General features: G+C 45.2%; 1 protein-coding gene across 2 annotated transcripts in view; it reads left to right on the top strand.

Annotated features, from left to right (window-relative positions):
• Shtn1 (shootin 1) overlaps positions 1-20133 on the top strand; it is a 105406-nt gene that overhangs the window by 41912 nt on the left and 43361 nt on the right. For both annotated transcript variants that reach the window (XR_003377318.1, XM_026781718.1), the window contains exons 6-11: positions 2291-2388; positions 4284-4365; positions 7121-7215; positions 13410-13556; positions 16106-16259; positions 19752-19851. Coding sequence is in view for 1 of the 2 variants with exons in the window: in XM_026781718.1 (XP_026637519.1) it covers positions 2291-2388; positions 4284-4365; positions 7121-7215; positions 13410-13556; positions 16106-16259; positions 19752-19851 (676 nt within the window). In the remaining variant the exon portion in view is untranslated. The remainder of the gene's footprint in view (positions 1-2290; positions 2389-4283; positions 4366-7120; positions 7216-13409; positions 13557-16105; positions 16260-19751; positions 19852-20133) is intronic.

The raw sequence follows: 20133 nt of genomic DNA, 5'->3' as shown, positions 1-20133 counted from the left end.
TGTTGTAATCATGGAAAGAGATCTTTTGTTAAGATGCTGGAAAACAGGTGCCCAATTCAATAGCTAACATGCGGCTCAGTACATGTTTAGAAGTCGGACTTATTATTTTGCAGGGAGACAGAACTTCAGAAGGAAGTGTAAGGAGGAGAGGATGCTCCCTGACTTCACTGGGCTCCTCAACTTCTTACATTACGACGAAATAGAGCGCAGTGGTTGGGAGAGGGGGTGTCAAGGCCTCCCTCTGTCCATTGTTCTCCCCTCTGAGTCTTGGACAATATGGCCTCATGTTCTTGCTCTGGAATTAGTCAGCTGCTGGAGAGAGCGACCTAGAACTGAGTTCATGAAAAAAAAAAGTAGTGATGTAATGGGTTTATATGGCCCTGGGAGAAGGGTAAGAATGAAAACCCCTTGTAGCACACTGCCACTAAATCGGATAATAATGATAAAGAAGAGCGCCCATAACTCTGGACAGGAAATTGCTTGCTTACGTTTCTGTCTTCAGCCCAGCGGTGGTGCTGCGCACCGTTATTCCCGGCACTCGGGAGGCAGAGGCAGGAGGGTCTCTGTGAGTTTGAACCAGCCTGGTCTACAAAGCAAGCTCCAGGACAGTCAGGACTGTTATACAGAGAAGCCCTGTCTCAAAAACAAAACAAAACAAAAAGATTTCTGTTTTCCCAAACCCTGAATCTCAGGTTACCTATGCAGCTTTCTGTTGATTCTGTTTTCTCAAACCTGAATCTCAGGTTAACTATGCAGCTGTCTGTTGATGCTGTGGGTTTTGATCCCCTTGGGGGTCAAATGACCCTTTCACAGGGGTCACCTAAGACCATTGGAAAACAGTAGCAAAATTACAGTTATGAAGTAGCAATGGAAATGATTTTATGGTTGGGAGTCACCACAACACGAGAAATTGTGTTCAAGGGTCACAGCCTTAGGAGGGTTGAGAACCACTGCCTGTGGCCATTGAGAAACGGAAGAGAATTTGATGTAGTTTGTCTCTGCTGCAAGCCTAAGTTTTTTCATTTTTTTAAATGTCAGGTAGTCTTTTAGATTGTGAGTTTTTGATAAATTGCAAAGAAAACTCACTTTGGTCCCTTTAACATAGTGAGATTATTGAGACTATGCTGTGTGAGTTACTGTGTAGCTGGGGTGGGATTCCATGTGGCATTTCCATTGTCCCTCGGTTTTTATTTCCCTTGAATTAATTCTTAACCTTGACCACAAACTGCATTCTCAGTTCTTTTGACCAGATCCCTATCTTCTCTTAAAACTAAACTTATTTCAGGTGCAGCCATTATGGGAATCAGTGCAGAGGTTTCCCAAAATAAAAACTAAAAAGATAAAGGAGAGCAACCAGGTGACCCAGCCATGTACATACCCGAAGGGCCCTGCATCCGTTACGGAGACAGGCACATCTGTGTCTACTGCTGCTGTAACCACAGCAGCAAGGAACCAGAAGTAGCTGTCCATCTTTGGATGAACAGAATGTGGCAAGGGGGTAATATAACCCTGGGACTTTATGCAGCTGTAAGGGAAAGTGATGCCAATATGACCTTGGGGTAAAGTGCTCTCTCCTCCAGGGTGATGGCCTGAGTTGGGATCTAACCCATGTCAAGATGGACAGGGTAGCGTATGTCTGTAATCCCAGCACTCCTAGGACACGAGAGTCAGAGACAGGTGAATGGGTCGTCTAGCCTGGCCTATTCAGAGGTAAACGGCAACCAACCTCAGCTCAAACAGGTTGGAAGGTGGCCAACCTACGCCCTGAGCTGTACCTGCTTTCTTCATGTGTGTTAGCGTGTGTGTACTTGCAGTCACATGTGTGTTAGCGTGTGTATACTTGCAGTCACATGCATGAACATGCACACACATGTGCACACAATAGAAAGAAAAATGGAATTATGGATGGTAGGAAAAAGAGCAGAACTGGAAATATTAGTTTAAATGAGGTAACTAAGGCTCGAAAAGACAAATGCCATGCATTCTGTCTTGTTTGTAGATTCATTCTCTCTTTGTGTGTTTGTAAGGAGATAAAGGTAAGAAGGTGGCATGAAGTTAGACAGAGGTTCGTGATGGGGGGAAAATGGTGTCTTAAGCAGTGTGGATGCTGAAAGACTTAAGGGGAGCCCTGGGGGCTGAAGGGAACAAGTGGGGAATAGAGAGGCATGTGTTGGGGTGGAGAATGAATCAAAACAAAAGATGAATGAAAATGCCACAAGGAAGCCTGTTACTTTGCCAATTAAAAAGCAAAATGAAGTTTATTTTAAATTTCCTTCCTTTAAAATGGCAGAACTCCGAGATCAAATTGTGTCTGTCCAAGAAGAAAAGAAGGTGCTAGCCATTGAACTGGAAAATCTCAAGAGCAAACTTGTGGAGGCGATGGAGGAAGTAGGTACCTCAGGCCTGGGAGGCCAAGTCCTTGGTTTTTGAACTGTCAGCAGCTTCAGGGTTGCCTAAGTTACAAACTTGCTGCTGAGAGCTAACTTTTGATACTGGCGCCTGGGTTTGTCAGCTTCCCTTCCCTCCCCTCTTTCAGTCATTCAGACCATGAACACACATCCCCCCCCCCAGCTCAGCCAATCAGACTGTAAGGCAGCCCTGGTGTGCGGGGTCACATGTTGTCACCCACTCTGTCTGGTGAGAGGCAGGTTTGTAGAAAGGTGACTCCTGTCACAGGTCACACACGCTGTTACCCTGGTGAAGAAAGCCGAGGGTAGAGAGTTCAGTGGACAGACAGCTTAGTGGGGGCGGGCCCCTGCTGTGTGTCCTTCCTGCAGAACTTCTAGAGGAGAGGCTCAAGGGTGATTTGGGAGGACCTTGTTGTTACCTTGCTTTTTATCATGCTTTTTATTGTGCTTTTATCTGCGCACAAGCAGAGGGCTACTCAATTACTCAATCTTATCTGTAATGAGGCTTCAAGGCTCTGCCTTCACAACCTTGATTTAACCTGTGTCCAAGGGTCTCTGACTATGTAGTCCTGAGTTTCCCAACCATGTGTGCCAGCATCCTGGCAGCCCCAGGGGTCTTAGTGGCCCGTGAATGAGCCGTCTCACCTGGCTGGCTCCCTTACTGCACACACTGTCAACTCCCTGAGGACTGTCACACACAAAGGCTGGGCAGCCATGTCCTCCAGCCTCCCTACTCAAACTATTCTTGCTTTGTTTCACCCAAACAGAGTAATAATGGGGAAAGGAGGGCAATCTTAGGAGGGATTTCCCTGTTGGACATTGTATGCCAATTACTAATGCCAACCAAAACAAAAATAAAATGGATTTATATGAAGAGAAACCAGTTCTTGAGCTCTCTGGTGGTACTGATGGACCGAGGCTGTGGTGGGTGCCTGTACTGTATTTTGCTTCTTGAGTGTGTAACTACAGGAGAGGAGAAGGGAACACATTGTTACCATCAGCCCGGCTCCCTAGGGGTGTTGACATCTCGAAAGCATCAAGGAGAAGACAGTGATCTTGCACACATCAGCTTAGCTTAGCTTACAGCCTGCCAGCAGTCCCAGTCAAAACCTGCCAGCACCATCACGGTCAAATGTGGGGACCACCCTGCAGCTGCCTCTTCACTCCTTAAGCAGCTGGTGTTCTGAACATGGTGTTTATCATTCCAGAGTGTGTTCTTACCTGCTTAGAGCAGTACAGAGTATTCTGAGGGTTTTTACAACCAGTAAGTATGCCTGCCTTTTAAAATTCGGCACAATGCCTCAGAGATGTAAGCACCTTGATCTGGGTGGCTTTGCACCAGAAACAAACAAACAAAACTGCTATTGGTAGGGCTTTTCTACTAATCAGTTATTTCGGATATTTAAGTTTGGGAGAGAATATCACAGATAGGTCAAAAGTCATCAAAGTTTAAAGCTATCTTTAAAAAAAATAGTTTAACATGTGCTTTTTTAAAACATAAAATCAAAGTCCAAACTGAACCTGAAGTTGAATAGTTGCTGACCTGCTAAATGATAGGCGTGTTTTGTGGGTGATTATGACTTGGATTTTTGCGTTAAAAGTATGAGTGAGTGACATTGACTGGATAGAGCGCTATCCTGTGCAGGGAGCCCCCCCCATGACAGATTGGATATTTAAATGAGCTGCGCTCAGGTGTGGCTTGAAGTTCCACAGAAGAGCTGGCTTTAATGCTCTTGGTAGAGGAGCCGATGGGCGTTGCCACTTAACCGCAGAAGTTCATATTGAGAGCAGAACAGCTGTTTGAGGGTCCCGTGTAGCCGTATGTCTTATTTACAATTTTGGGTGTTTCTTCTTCTCCACATGTTTTATCTGTAGGTAAATAAAGTTAAGCAAGAAAAGGCTGCCTTAAATTCAGAAGTTCTTGAGCAGAGGAAAGTCCTAGAAAAATGCAACAGAGGTATGTCTTCTCAGTCTTCATTTTTTTCCAACATATTTTGCTTGCGTACATCTGGTGCTTCCTTACACCTGTGCCTAGAGTGGTTCTTCCTAGGTTGTGTTTTGCTTTTGAAACTTCAAACATATATACACTGCTGTCCTATGTGTATTGTGGGGCCATAACCATTTTTGCTTACCCCCTTAGCCTTGATAGGATTTATAGCTAGTCAGGAAATCTGACTCTAAGGGAAATTCAGAAAGCTGACACATGAAAGCATTTTAAATTAGTGGATATAGAAAACAGGCCAGTGGGAAAATGAGCATCAATATTAACATACCAGTAAGGTGTGGTGGCATGCACCCTAAATCCCAGCACTGTGGAGGCAGAGGCAAGTGGATCTCTGTGAGTTTTGAGGACAGTCTAGTCTACAGAGTGAGTTCCAGGCCAGACAGGGGTGCATATTGAGACTTTTTAAAATAGATTGGCATGCTAAGTGTCTCCTTTCTCTGGGGTCTCGCATAATCCCTCTTTGTTTCTGAAATATGACACCAAACTTCTAGTGGCTAGCACAGCAAGGGATTCATAACCATTTAGATGAGTTACATAAACACAAATGACCCGGCTACTTCTAAAGAAAATGCCATGCTATTTGGTCAGCATCTCATTCTTCTTGTCAAACGTGGCATGAGCCTCTTGGGTACCACTTCTTACCTTACAGTTTAGTGCAGGCGATGTGGAAGCCATTCTGGTCGGGAGGATTGTGAGGGCTGAATCAGTCCATTTCTGTTGCTATCATGTATTGCACAATGCAGGAAACTTGAAAATGAATATAGGTTCCCAGCTTCAGCTCTTACCCAGGAGTATGACCTCAACATCTGCTTGGCTCTGGGAAGGCCCCCTTGATAGGGTCATACTGCAGTGATGGCATCACCATCATGGCGGGAGTGTGAGATGTGAGGGAGCAATCAGTTGGCAAGAGAGGAACCATACTGGTCTGTACTTTTCATTGGTACCCAGTCTAGTGAGAACCTACTTCTCGTGAGACAAGGCAGCCCCTGCATGGAAGGCTAAGCCCCTCCCTTAAGATCCCCCCACCTCTTAACCCTAACATGCTGGGGACCAGGCTTGCACTTGTGCATCACCAGCAGAAATACCACATCCGAACAACAGCAGAGGACTGATATGTTCTGGCCTGTCCCCAAGGCACTCAGTTTCCTACTTCCGAAGACAGGACACGGACAGGACTTTCTACACTGTCCCTGCTGCTGGCTCTCTTCCTTTGTGTTGCTTATGACCTAGAGTTTCTGAAGAAAAGGCCCGGCAGCCAAGCATGGGAGCCAGATAAGATGGTCCTACTTCAGCGTGTACTACTTGCATTCCCCATGTCTGGGCAGAAACAGGAATTCACCATGTGGCTCTTGCCTTCAGGAAGCCCCCTGTCTAGAAAGAAACGAGGATACGTGAACATGCCACCAGGATCAGACTAGCTCCTTTCAGAATCCAAGTCAAAGGGACCTAGACACGGGAAAATTAACTTTTTATTATAACGTTCTGGACAGAAGAGAGGCGATCATCCTTCCAGGGCTTCAGATACTCCTAGTCTTCATTGTTCTCTTTGTGAAATTTCTCTTTTTAAAACAGGTTTGAAAGTCATTTAGTCCTTAGGGACCTATAATTCCCGGCACAAACCGCCACTTACATTACTTTCCTTGAGTTAGCCTATTCTGCTTCTGTCTGAGGAGGCAGTAGTTTACACAGAACAGAGTTTGAAATTCTATGTCATTACACAGCAAACCCATCCTTAGTCAGTTAGGATTGAAGTGCCCAGTGGAACAGAGTGTGAAAGCAGCCATTAAGAGTGTCTTGGCGGGAGTTTATTGATATGACTCAGCTCAGAGCAAGGCTCCTCGGCGGCAGTCTGCCTGCATTGTGCCGAGTTCCTAATGGCGTCACGGTCCCAGCACCCTGCCCACGTCGTTATTTAACAAAGTAGGCCACATAATGTCGAGAGCAGCAAAGATTTCGTGCTGCTTTTATTTGACAGGACCTTTTCTACAGTAATTCTTTTGTATGTGTGTGCACTGACTAGCATTTTACACGTCTGTTGACCCGTCATGTGTGCCCTGTGAAATGCCTGTGATGTGCTTCTTGTCTTTGGTCTTTAAAAGGCAGAAATGAGGGGGCTGAGAGATGACTCAGTGGCCAAGAACACTTTTGTCTTCTTGCAGAGGGCCAGGTTTCAGTCCCCAGCCCCACTATGGTGACTCACAATTACCAGTTACTCCAGTTCTAGGGGACCTGATACCTTCTGACCTCAGCGATAACAAGCAGGCAACACATTTACATGCGTAAGATAAAATTTAAATAACCAGAAATGTAATCATTTTGTACCAACTTTCACAGTTGGATTATTTGAAAATATACATCTTTCCTGAGATTTGCTTTCACAGTACGATTTTGGTGGTGCAGTAACATTGCTTGTGCTGTATTTTACCAATCCTTTGGTATTTCCACAGTAGTTCCAAGAACATGCTTGCAACCACAGGTTTGTCCTCCTGACTTGCTCTTTTAGGATGCACTTTAGTTGCTGAGTCTAGGGGTCTGAATGGTTTTTCCAGTAGATTTTCCAATCCCATTTCTAAACCCCCCATAAGACTCCTCACTGCACCAGCCAGGGATAGATGAGGTCATCCATTTGTATTGTGATGAATCTTTTCCTCACACACCGCTGGTCATTTGCACAGCCTGTTGTCTCTGCTCTTCTTGTCTGCTTAAGTGTCCATGCTGGCCGTCGAAGAGTATGAGGAGCTGCAGGTGAATCTGGAGCTGGAGAAAGACCTTCGCAAGAAAGCAGAATCGTTTGCACAAGAGGTAAGTGTGCTGCGGAAACCGGGCGACTTACAGAATGCCTACGGGCAATCAGGTGTGCTGCAGAAACCAGGCGTCTTACAGAATGCCCACAGGCAATCAGGTGTGCTGCAGAAACCAGGCGTCTTACAGAATGCCCACAGGCAATCAGGTACGCTGCAGAAACCAGGTGACTTTACAGAATGCCTATGGGCAAACAGAGTTGAGCCAGTCAGATAAGGAGGTGATACGTCCCATTGTTCGTAGCACAGGTGACTTCTTTACATGGTTATTGTAATTTGTTGGGACCTAGAAAAGAGCTATTTGACACTTTGCACCACAGATGACAAATGTTAAGGAGGTGGAGCTGTGTTGACTTAGATCTAAGTATTATAGCTTATATACATACATCGGATTTCCCTGGGGTACCCCATGAATATGTGCAATCATCGTGAGTCAACTGAAAGTTTTAGAAAATGTTTGACTAGAACTTAGCGATTGTAAGTGACTAGGTGGAAGCTGCATCATGGCCTTAGGTGTTCAGACGTGGGTTGAGAGTCTGCCATGTCTGTCACTGCACGCAACCTCAGCTGTCCTCACCCTCTCAGGCTGCGCTTCCACCGTCTGTAGAATAGATGTCTGTGTAAGCAGAACACAGGAGATTTTAAAATGCCATGAGAAGTGTTTGTGCGTGCATGCGCACAGAGCGTAGGGATCAATATCAGGAATCTTCCTCAGTCTCTGTCCACCTTGGTTCTTGAGACAGGACCTTCTACTGGTATGGAGAGTGCTCCTGTGGTAGACCAGCTGGCCAACGAGTCCCAGGAACCCACTTGTCACTGCTCATCCAGCGCTGGGATTTGAGCATGTGCCTTTGTTCTGGGGAACTGAATTCAATTCTTCATACTTGCTCAGCAAACACTTTACAAACTGAGCTATTCCCCACCCCACCAAAACAGAATAATTTTTAAAAGCACCACAGACAGAGCCCCGTGCAGTGAAAGAACACTTCCACAGAGAGACCCGTAACGTGGTGACGGGCAGCGTGCGCAGAATGTCTACACAGCTCAGATAGCCTTGAGAATCCGGCTGTGTCTCAGTGTCGGCTCGGGTGACAGTGTCACAGTATCTGCCTTTCTCTCCTGGCCATCATCGGTGCTCTCATTATGTGAGCAGACTCTTTCTCCGCTAATGGAACGTGGCCATGTTGTACACTCATTATCTCAGCCACTCGCCAGTGCAATGATTTCCCGCTCGGGTTAGAGATGAGCGCTGAGCTTCTCTGGTTCCACCTGACCTTGCTGACTTGCCAGCATCGGGTATTCCGTGGCTCTGGAGCTGGTTTCCAGGGCAATGACCTGCCACCAGGTAGCTGAACTCAAATATTGAGCTTCCATCAGCAAGATCTCTGTCTCTATTGGAATTTTGGGCCTCAGGGTAAAGAACCGTGTGTTGAGGGAGGCAGCTAAGGAGCTGAAAGTCATCCCAGGAAGAGGTAACCTAGGTGGAGAAAGAAGACAGGATGTTGGGAGAAGGACATTTGAAAGTCAGATTTTGTTTCTGTGTAGGATTTTTTTTTTCTTTGTTTTTTGCTTTGTTCGGGTTTTTGTGCCTAAGCATAGCTGGGCTAACACTGACCTCCATAGAACGTTTAATCTAGGCTCATCTGACTTGAAATACTGTGACTCATTTTATTCAGAGTTTGAAAGCTAGATGAATATTGTTCTCTGTTGACCTGTAAGAAAGAGAAAAGAACTGAAGTGTGTCAGAGCCCTCTGGAACAAAAGCCGGGTGGCTATAAATGAAGCAGGTAAACCGACAGTTGGGGAAGGCAGGTAGGGACAATGTGGAGAGCTGGGCTGTGAAGCTGAAAAGGCTCACTGAGTATGACCCGAACGGCAGGGTCTAACTAAGACATTTTCAGTTTCCTACTTGTTTTTTGTACGATAATGTTACAATGCAAAGCAGCTCAAAGAAAATCTTAGAGGCTTCGTGGTAGCAGAAAAGGCAGGAGAAGGGAGATTCTGGTAGGAAAGCCTGCAAGCGAATGATTCCCACAGGTTCTCCTGGAGGACCTGGAGCCCAAACAGTGTGGGGCAGTACGGGCTCCGTGCTGACCTAACACGGGGAGAGGAGGGCCTGGGAGGCTTCTGTGACCGGCAACGTGAATAGGTGTAGCAGCGCCTGGTGTCTAGATTTAAATTCCATCGGGGCAAGAAGGGACTCTCAGGCTTTTGACACCTGGCCACTGCCAACAGCGTGAGGCTTGTTTCACAGGAGGGGCCCACTGGGCATGTTCTAGGGGTTGCGCCCAGCACCACGTTGGTACTGTATGACAAGTGCATGTTGGAGAAGAAACTGAGGGGCTTATTGTCCACAGTCTTAAAAGTAAACATCCAAGTTTATTTGCTTGAGTATTTTATTGCAACAGCCACTTGTGTGCTTTAAAAAATCGCAGCCACTTCTGAAATACATAAATCAGAACCTGAGGACTTCCTGTCCTCTTACCCCTACTAGTTTATTTAAAACAAAACAAAGCCTCTTCTGTTCCTTAACAAGAGGAGTCAGAGAACTGCTTTTAAATTTTTCATCTACATATTAAATTTTTTAAAAATTTATCTATTTATGGTGTGCGTATATGATTTTATTTTTATGGTGTGTGTGTGTGTGTGTGTGTGTGTGTGTGTGTGTGTGTGTGTGTGTGTGTGTATTTTCTCCCCTTCTACCTTCATGGGTTCCAGGGATTGAACTCAGGTCTTCCAGCTTATGTAGCCAGTGCTTTTGCCCACTGAACCATCTTGCCAACCATGTTTTAAACTTTTCATGTGATTTTCTTATATTTTTCAATGTGTTTTTCTTGCTATTTGAGTTCCTTCCTGGATAATTTGAACAATATTGTAATATTGCTTTGAATTCTGTATTAGCATAACATTTTTATTCTCACTCTTAAGAGACACATGAAATTTCTTAGAAATTCCAATACCTGTGGTGTTCTTCCCCTCGAAAGAGACCAGTCTTCTGACACTGAGACATTCTTGCCACAGCAAACCCAAAACTCATTAGCATTTCTTGACTAGATATTCTAGAAGAGGACATACTCAGGGAGTTTTGAATTTTGCACTTTGAAGCTTGGGGAAGGTAGTATGATTATACCCTCCACCCGTGCGTCTTTTGGTTCTTCTTGTGGACAGTCCCACACAGCCCAGTCTGTCTCAGACTTCACGTGTAGCCAAGGATAACCTTGAATTCCTGCCCCTCCTGTCTCTGCCTCCCTGAATGCTGGGATTAAAGGCTTGCAATGGCACGGGGGTTTTGTGATGCTGGAGGTTGAGGCCGGGTGGGATGTTACTGTTCGGGGGAATGTCACAGGGTCTCTGAGAAAAGGATTCACACTGTGAAGATATTTCAGATGTAGTATTTTGGCTTGTTTGTCTTCAAAGTGCCACAGTCGAGCTACTTTGTATGCATGTAGTGTTCCAGAATGTTCTTCGTTCCCAAGAGAAACAAATCCCAGAGAATCACAGAGGATGCATGCACTTCTGTGATCATGGGGGAGTTGGTGACAGGGAGTGGGGTCTCTGCTTGGTTTCCCTGATCTGAGGATAGAACAGAACCTCTGTGTTCATGCGGATAGCTGGTGACAAGGAGTGGGGGTCCTTGCTTGATTTCCCTGCTCTGAGGATGGAATAGCATCTCTGTGTTCATGGGGGGAACTGGTGAGAGGAAGTGGGGGTCCCTACTTGGTTTCCCTGCTTGGTAGCAATAGCTGTACTATAAACGGCTCTTTACCAGGAACACGTGCAGTGAAAAGGAACCTGCAGCTTTGCCTCAGCTGGGGTTAGCTGCCCTTCGTGGTGACTCTCGAGGTGCTAAGATGCTGATGAGGGAGTCTGGCTAATTAAGTATTAATAAAGGAAAAACCTGTCAGAATCATTGCAGTAATAATGATAAAACCAAAATGATTCATTGCAGCTAGACACTGCTCAAAAATTCCAGTCACTGTGCTGACTCATTGATTCCCCCCTGTTGGTTGGAGTCCGAGTCTCCTGGGGAGAATGCCTTGGCTTATGTCTTGGCTGTCTCTGTGCCTTTAATGCTTACACGGAGGAAGTGACACTGGAGGAGTATGGATTCCACATACTCTGCAAGATTGTGTTTCACTTCAGCTTTTCAGAGGACTTGACTTCTGTTCCCAGCAACCACATCCCGTGGCTCACAACCCCCAGTGACTTGAGCTCCAGGGAAATCTGTCACACTTTTCTGGCCTGTGCAGATACCCCCATATACATACACATGCACACATAGAGAGAGACACACTTGTACATATAAATAATAATAAATCTTTAATCTGTCCTTTGCAGGTACCCCCATATACACACACATGCAAACATAGAGAGAGACACGCTTGTACACAAAAATAATAAGAACAAATCTTTAAAAAATAGTGTGCTTTACCTGTTTGAACTGGTGGTGTGTCTTAATTTTGCACAACATTGTAGTAGTTTGTTAGATTCCTCACAAATTCTGCGCAGGAAAGGAGTGAAAGCTCGGCGTGTGGGGGTGGAAATCACATTTGTGTGCCGTGCGTCTTTGTTTGGAGGCCAGAGGTCAGTACTGGGTGTCTTTCTCTCTCACTCTGCACTCTGGTTTTTGAGACAGACCTGGAACTCACTGATTGGCTAGACTGACTCGCCTGCCCGCCACCAAGCTCCAGAAGTTCCCCATCTCCCCCTCCAGAGCCACCATTACAGATGTGTGAGGCCGTGCCGGGTTTTTCCACGTATGTTTAGGTCCTCACGCACACAGCTGCCGCTTCCAAACGGAATCATCCCCCAGTTTCCTGCTCGCCACTTTTGTCTTCTTCTAGGAAAACATACTGGGAAGAAAACATGAATTTATTTGTATTGTACATTCACGGCGGGTTTGGCTGACAAGCGGTGTAAGTCATTGAAGCTCCAGTCCTTACACATGGAGGTTTACAGGAATCTTACCTTTGTCCTGAGTTACACTTCCTGACATTTTGTGTTCCATGGCAGATGAGGTTGCATGCATGGTCTGCAGTAAACCGTCGCAGTGTGCACGGGTTAGAGTTAAGCTACAGTGTCTATGTAAGACGCCATTAAGATCCTGACAATGTAAAACATCGCTGTTCAGAGACTTGCAGAGTTTGCTAAATAGCTCATGCCTCAGATTGCCCACTAGTCATCTTGGCATGGTGAAGAGAAAATACATAACAGGCAATAGAAAATAATTCTGTTGTCAATTGTGTCCACATGGGAGAATTAGCAAGTTGCATTCATAAACAACTCGATGAAGCGTTCAATACATGTTAGTACAGTCTCCCTCCAGAACTGTTTCTTACTCATGTCATTCTAATAAGGATCTGAGGAGGCAAATCAATGAGTTTAAGTTCTGGTCTCAATACCTATGTGAAAAAATAATTTATGCCCTGGCAATACTGAAGCATGCATGGGCAGCCCATGTATGGCGGTTCTGTTGAAATTGTACCTATTGGGGTTCATGGTCTAAGTTGATGAGAACGACTGACCACGTCTCTTATTCAAGAGGGCACCCAGATCTCATCACAGATGGTTGCGAGCCACCATGTGGTTGTTAAGAATTGAACTCAGGACTTGGAAGAGCAGGCAGGGCTCTTAACGGCTGAGTCATGTCTCCAACCCTATGTACCCCTTGAGGAAATCACTTGTTCTCTCTGAGCCTCTGCTTCTTTATCTGGAAAATGTGATGGCCATAGTATCTTTTTGGCAGTGTTGTTCTGAGTATTGAAAGATATCTGCAAACAGAGAGGTATCTACCATATTGTATAGCAGTTCGTGAAGGTTCCTTAGTCACAGTAGAAAGTTAGCTCATAGGATACATGGGTGTGCATCAGGATGAAAATAAAGCATAGCAAGTGCCTGGCACATGACACATTACTGACACAGACTTGCCACTATTCGTATCAGTGCACTTCAAAGCAGTAAGAGAACATTTAAAATTGGGGTATAGAATCCGGCTAGTGTAACCACTCCTTGTTTAGAGTAGTGATTTAGGTATTGACGTTGGTGGAATTGCATCATGGCCTTGGCTGCTCCAGGAGCTCCTATTCAGCCATTTCCTTCAGCGTCGTTAAGAACGCCACTCACTGCCATTCAGGCTGCACTAGGGGTCTGTGTGGGCTGGGTTGGTGCCGACATTTCTGTGATTAACTTTTATAGATGTTCATTGAGCAAAACAAGCTGAAGAGGCAAAGCCAGCTTCTGCTGCAGAGCTCCCTTCCCGACCAGCAGTTGTTGAAAGCTTTAGACGAAAACTCAAAACTCATCCAGCAGCTCGAAGAAGAGAGGATCCAGCATCAGCAAAAGGTAACTGATTTTACTCTGGAGCTTGGGACGTGCACTCGTGCAGACATACACACACATGTACACACACATGCACGTACACATGAATGCACATACACGCATGTTCACACAGACATATCACACACGTACGTACACATAATCATACATTAAAGCAGGTGCTAGTGAGACTTTCTAGAGTTCCATATTTTTCCTTCTTTACTAAATTCTAAATTCTAAATTGTTTTGAGAAAACAATAGCTACCAAGTGAATTTAATTTACTTCCCAGCTAAAATTTATAGCTCACTGGCATGAGGTCTTTAAAATGACCCTGAAGCCGGTCATTAATAATGAGTTTGGAGAAGCAAGGGAAAGAACAGGACTCAGTGTACTGAGCAGTTTGCAGTCTTGAAGTCCGTTTGGGAAGGTGTGGTTTTCAGAGACGTAGGAGAATGTATTGGTCTTGCAGAGGCCTTATTCTGAGAGGGAGGGGGGAGGAAAGCTTGCATTAGTAATTGCTTTCTCAGTTACAGATCCTGGCCATGCAGGTTTGTGTAGATATCTGTAGTAAGGACTCCATAGTGCTTGTTCAGTTTGCAGGAGTAGCGCTCTTCAGGTCAACATGACCCAGGTCCCTCTGTGTCAGGCGGAGAGGCTTGCCATTGTGTTTGGGGAGAGAAGAGGGAGAAGGCAGAGGAAAGACTTGCAGGAGCCACTTCAGAACGGCGATGTCAATATTTGTGGGTCCTTATAGCAGACCTCCTTCGTGAGGAAAGGCTGTTAGCTGCAACCGACTCTCACCTGTCAGCATCTCAGAGCAAAGGTACCAGAGCATCATCCTCTCCACTTCTGACGTTGTTTTACCTCTACAGTGAGGTCGAGCTGGCTTTCTGTGTCCTCTGTGGGAACTGTTGGCAGATATTCACAAAGCTTCTGCTCTCCAAGGCCAAAGGTGGAGAATTTCTTTTTCTGCTCCCACATGCAAGAATTGCCTTCTAAGAAAGAATTTGTGCGTGTGTGGGGGTGGGTGGTGTCATGTGTGTATGTGCATGCATGTGTGTGTGTGGTGTCTGTCTGTGTGTGCGTGTGTTTACCTTGTGTTAAAGCTTAACTTTTGGTCCTGAAAAGACAAACCGTAATTGTTGTTAACTTGGTTAGTGGGTAATGCATGCCTGGACCTCGCTGAATTGAACTGGACTCTAGCATTGAGTTGTTTGCTGTGTTCCTGTCTGGCAAAGGAGCAGAGGTCGTTGTGGTTTGAAATTGTAGCAATTACTAGTTCTACAGGCTTCCTCCTGTCCTAATCCTGGTACTTTCTACTCTGTGTGGTATAAATAGCTCCTACTTGAACACAAAGTCCCTCATAGATTCATTACTTTTTAAAACACAGATACTTTGCTTTGGCATGTTTTAAATAGCGTATGTTCCTTATTGTAAACACATTTTTTTTTAAATCTAAAAATGGTAAAAGAAAATTAAGATTACCTAAAAATCCAAGATGTATACTTTTGGGCAACTTGAACCTTTATATAAATACATGTTTTTATAATGTATATATGGTTTGTTTAAATGGAGTTATGTGATGCATGGCCTTCTTTAAATTTTTTCAGTTGGTAATATATCTTCTCATCTAAATATGTATTGAACTATGTGGGGCTTTTGTGTTTGTTTTTTTCTCCCTGAGACAATGTTTCTCTGTACAGCTCTGACTATCCTAGAACTTACTCTATAGACCAGACTGGCCTCAAACTCACAGATCTGTGTACTATGGCCTCCTATATGCGGGGATTAAGGGAGTGCTTCTCCAATGCCATCTGAACTATATGGTTTTATATGGCTGCATAGTGTTTCCTTATCATTGTGAAATAATACTGTTGGTGGATTGTTTAGGCTATTCTTAGGTTTTCAAAAACGTTTTAAGGATGTGTTTTCATATTGGCCTAAGGCTCACTGCTATTGGCTGGCTAGTGTTGAGTGCTATGGATCGAATCCAGGGCCCTGCATGAACTAAGCAAGCGTTTGAACACTAAGTCACACATTCATAAAAATCCTACTATTGGGACTGGAACGATGCCTCAGCAGTTCACAACCACTGCCACTCCAGCTCCAGGGGGATCTGCTGCCCCTTCTAGCCTCTAAGGAAACTGCACACATGTGCTATGAACATATACATGCAGGCAAACACATAAAATATCATTTTAAAAAGTACCATTACTGACAAAAAGGCCTCTCTCTTCCTCCCTGTCCCCTCCCCATGGGTCCCAGGAGTCTTTTAAAAATATTGTCATTTTTTTTTCTTGGAGAAGAATATAGAAATAATATGTCTGTTTTAAAATAAGTTTTAGATGTTATTTTACTCTTGTGACTTCTAGTCTATAACTGACTTCTCAGTAAAACTAATAGAAAGCAAAATAGCTGGTCAGCCAGTGCTGGTGTCATCACCCAGAATCTGTGTGATTTAAGGTGAGTAGGAATCTTTCTGCTGTGAAATAGTCAAGTGAGAATATTCGTCCTCCGCCCCTTTCCATCCACAAGGGGAAATGCCGGCCCTATCCCAGCTGTGACTAACTTACAGGTCAAAGAGTTAGAGGAGAAGCTGGAGAATGAGGCTCTGCACAAAGAGATCCACAACCTCAGACAACAGCTGGAGCTCCTGGAAGAGGACAAGAAGGAGCTGGAGCAGAAATACCAGAGCTCGGAGGAGAAAGCCAGGAATCTGAAGCATTCAGGTGGGTCATGCCCACAGCAAAGCCTGCCGTGCAGCTGGTTCTGAATGCTATCGGGGGAAGAAAGAATCAAACTTGTTTGTTGCTTGTTATTGTTTATGTTATTGCGTGTGCGCGCGCATGCATGTGTGTACGCGCACGTGTGTGCATATGCACGCTCGTGTGCCTATATGTGGATACTAGAGCTCAGCTTCAGGAGCTGCCCACCCTGTTTTCCTTTTTTTAGTTTTATTTTATGTGTTTGAGTGTTTTACTTGCATGCACGTCTATATACCATGTGTGTCCCTGATGCCTGTGGAAGCCAGAAGAGACGTCAGAATCCATGAGCAGGAATTATGAACAGTTATGAATCACCATGTGGATGCTGGGAACCGAGCCGAGGTCCTCCACAAGAGCAGCGAGCACTTTCAGCTGCTGAGCCATGTTATTTGGTTTTGGTTTTCTTTGGTTTTATTTTTTTGAGATAAGATACCTCTCGGTAGTGTCTGGGGCTCACCAGTAACGTGGCGTGCTGACCAGGGAGTCCCACAGACCCCCTCACCCGTCTACATTTTCACAGCACCAGGATTACAAGCTTATAGACCACACCCAGCTCTTTTCCTGGGTGCTGGGTACTCGAACGCGAGTGCTGCTTGCTTACACAGTGAGTGTCATACTGACCAAGGGATCTCTGCAGCCTACAGACTTGTTTTTTAAATGTCTTCATTTCCAGCCATCACAGTTAAGCAGAGCAAGGTCATCAAATCAAGTCACAAAAAAAGCACAAGTACATAGAGCCTGTGTCAGCTTCCTGCACAGAACCAAGGCCTAGCGGCGCCATTACCATGGAAGACCCAAACTGCCAACATCTTTGGGCCTTTCAAAGGATTGCTCATTGAACACTTACTTAATCTGTTCATTTTAGAGTGCTTTTTCAAAAAAGAATTGAAGTCTCCTTTCTTTCCTTTTTTTCTTTAAATAATACCCTCATCTTTGGTATTTGTGTCTCCTTCATCTTTGGGGTTTAATTATACGTATGAAATATTACTTTCTATGCCACGCCTAACAATGAAATAGGCAACAATATGTATATTAAATGGGAAAACTTTTAAAAACACCAGGGATTCTGAAATCAAAGGATTTATTCATTCAGTGCTGGAAGGCTCATGAAAATGTAGGAGCTGGATTACGACACAGCTATAAGTCTCTGAGAAGGCAGGTAATTTATGGCGGGTACATTTCTCTTTATCACAGCCTCAATGCTCCCTTCAGATATTTTCCATTAGTTTTATAATAGAAATTTGAAATCTGTGCAGAAGAACCATGTAGGCTTTTTTTTCCTTTCTGAACCATTCAATACTTTTTAAAAATTCACAATGAAAAATGATCACGAATTACTTAAAAAAATCAATCCAAAATTAAGAAAATGTCAACTTTTTTTAGTAACTGTCTGAGTAGCCTATAGGAAAGCCATCTTTATAGTACATGGAAGGAGCGGGCATTGCAGATGTCTGAAATTCTAGCTTGACCTGATTTGTTTAGGATCTGTGATATCAGAAGCCAGTTCTATCATGGCCCAATGAGAAATGCAGGAGAAGGGCTGGAGGGATGGTTCTGGCGTTCAGAGGACTGGCTGCTCTTGTAGAGGGTGAGGGTTTGACTCCCAGCACCCACACGTTCCCTCACAACCATCCAGAGGACCCCACACCCTCCTTTGACCTCTGCAGGCACTGTATACATGTGAACACACATATATGCAAGCAAAACACTCCTATAATCAAATCAAATAAATCTGAATAGTCCAGAAGGAAAGAGTCCATGCATATGTACTGTGTATGAGCATATGTATGGTGAATGAGCGTTATCCCAGCTCTCAGGAGGCTTAGGGTTAGGCTAGGGTCAGGGTTCTCTGAAGGAACAGGGCTGATAGGAAGGACATGTATAAGGGATTTATTAATCTGGATTACAGGCTGTGGTCCAGATAATCTATATAATATATAATAATGGCTATTTCTCTACAGAAAGGACAAGAATCTTAGTTGTTTAGTCCATGAGCCTGGAGGTCTCAGTGGTCCCAGTCTGATGCTGGGGTCCAGGAGGATTCCACAGAGCTTCTGGTCTTTAGACTATGTTAGAAACTTGAAGAAATGGGTTCTGACTCCAGGAAAGAAGGAGTGTTTTAGCATCACGAGAGATGAACTTGCCAGCGAGAGCAGGGCAAAGAGCAAAAAACCAAGCTTCCTTCTTCCATGTGCTTTTTCATGGCTTGCCACCAGAAGGCGTGGTCCCGGTGAGAGTGGATCTCCCATAACAAATAGTTGACCTACACACATTCTCTCTCTCTCTCTCTCTCTCTTTCTGTCTCTCTCTCTCTCTCTGTCTCTCTCTCTGTCTCTCTCTCCCTCTCCCTCTCCATCTCTCTTTCCCTCTCTATCTCTCCCTCTCCCTCTCTCTCTCTCTCCCTCTCCCTCTCCCTCTCCCTCTCTCTCTCTCTCTCTCTCTCTCTCTCTCTCTCTCTCTCTCTCTCTCTCTCTCTCTCTCTCTCTCTCTCCCTCTCCCTCTCCCTCTCCCTCTCTCTCTCCCTCTCCCTCTCCCTCTCCCTCTCTCTCTCTCTCTCTCTCTCTCTCTCTCTCTCCCTCTCCATCTCCCCTTCTCTCTCTCTCTCCCCCTCTCCCTCTCTCTCCATCTGTCTCAGAAGACCCCCAGATCCCTTTGGAAAGTAACAGATGCACGTGTGTGTTGGGGAGAGTGTTTTCCTAGCCCACGCTGCCTATTTCAGGACTGACCTGAACACATACAGTACGTGTGCCCATTACCTTTTAGGCCATAGTATGTATTTCTCCCCTTTCAAGGTGCGGGAATTAAGCCCCGGGTTGTGTGCTTGCGAGGCAGGAGCTCTAGAACAGCTGTGCCCCCACCACTCTGATAGAAACTTAAATTGAGCCCCTGAGAGTCAAGAACTGCTGTCCCCAGCTCTGCACACTGATCCGTTCCCACTGTGTCTAATAAATGCCTGTGTTAGGGTGACTGAATGAATGAATGACATTTCTTCAGAAGAGCAAAAAGTTTGTTACATTACAGGCTGTTAAGAATGTGGACCTAGTTAAAACTCCAGTATTTGCTGGTTTTGAAGGAAATTAAGCGTAGGAGAGCGGAATGCCATTATTAAAATGCGTTGCAAATGTCATCTTTAAAAGGAGCCCTCAGTCCACACACTTTCAAAGTCTAGCATGAAGAATTCCTTGGTCTTTGAGGAGTGAAGTCCGTTGTCAGAAATATTCCTTCAGCCTGCTCAATTCTTTCTCCCCACGCATTAGCCATGTTCTTTTGTCTACACGGGAAAATAAGGCAGTGAACTTCAACAGACGAAAGGCCAGCTATGGTGTCATTGATGTTCTAAATGACAGGAAGTCTACCTGTGCCCCCATCGTCATCTGAGAGAGGTGGTGTTTTTCTGCCATGTGCACAGTGTGCAGTCGTTCATCTCAGGTCTCTGAACCCTTGCTTCCTGTACAGTGGATGAACTCCAGAAACGAGTGAACCAGTCGGAGAATTCGGTGCCTCCCCCACCTCCTCCTCCTCCGCCTCTCCCCCCTCCACCGCCCAATCCAATCCGGTGAGTATCATGGAGGAACCTCCTGCTCCCGCAATGTCCTTGTCCTTGGCCCTGCTAATCACACTGGTCTTTTTTTATTTTCTTTTTTTTTCTTTTTTTTTATTGAGAAAAGGGAAAAAAAAAAAACAAGTTTCCGCCTCCTCCCAGCCTCCCACCTCCTTCCCCCTTCTCCCACCCATCTCCCCCTTCTCCCACCCTTCTCCCCCTCCTCCCACCCTTCTCCCCCTCCCTCTCCAGTCCAAAGAGCAGTCAGGGTGCCCTGCCCTGTGGTAAGTCTTAGGT

Source organism: Microtus ochrogaster, chromosome 8 (assembly GCF_000317375.1).
Source record: "Microtus ochrogaster isolate Prairie Vole_2 chromosome 8, MicOch1.0, whole genome shotgun sequence".
In the NCBI taxonomy this organism is placed as follows: Eukaryota; Metazoa; Chordata; class Mammalia; order Rodentia; family Cricetidae; genus Microtus; species Microtus ochrogaster.
This window is presented reverse-complemented; position numbering and strand designations above follow the sequence as displayed.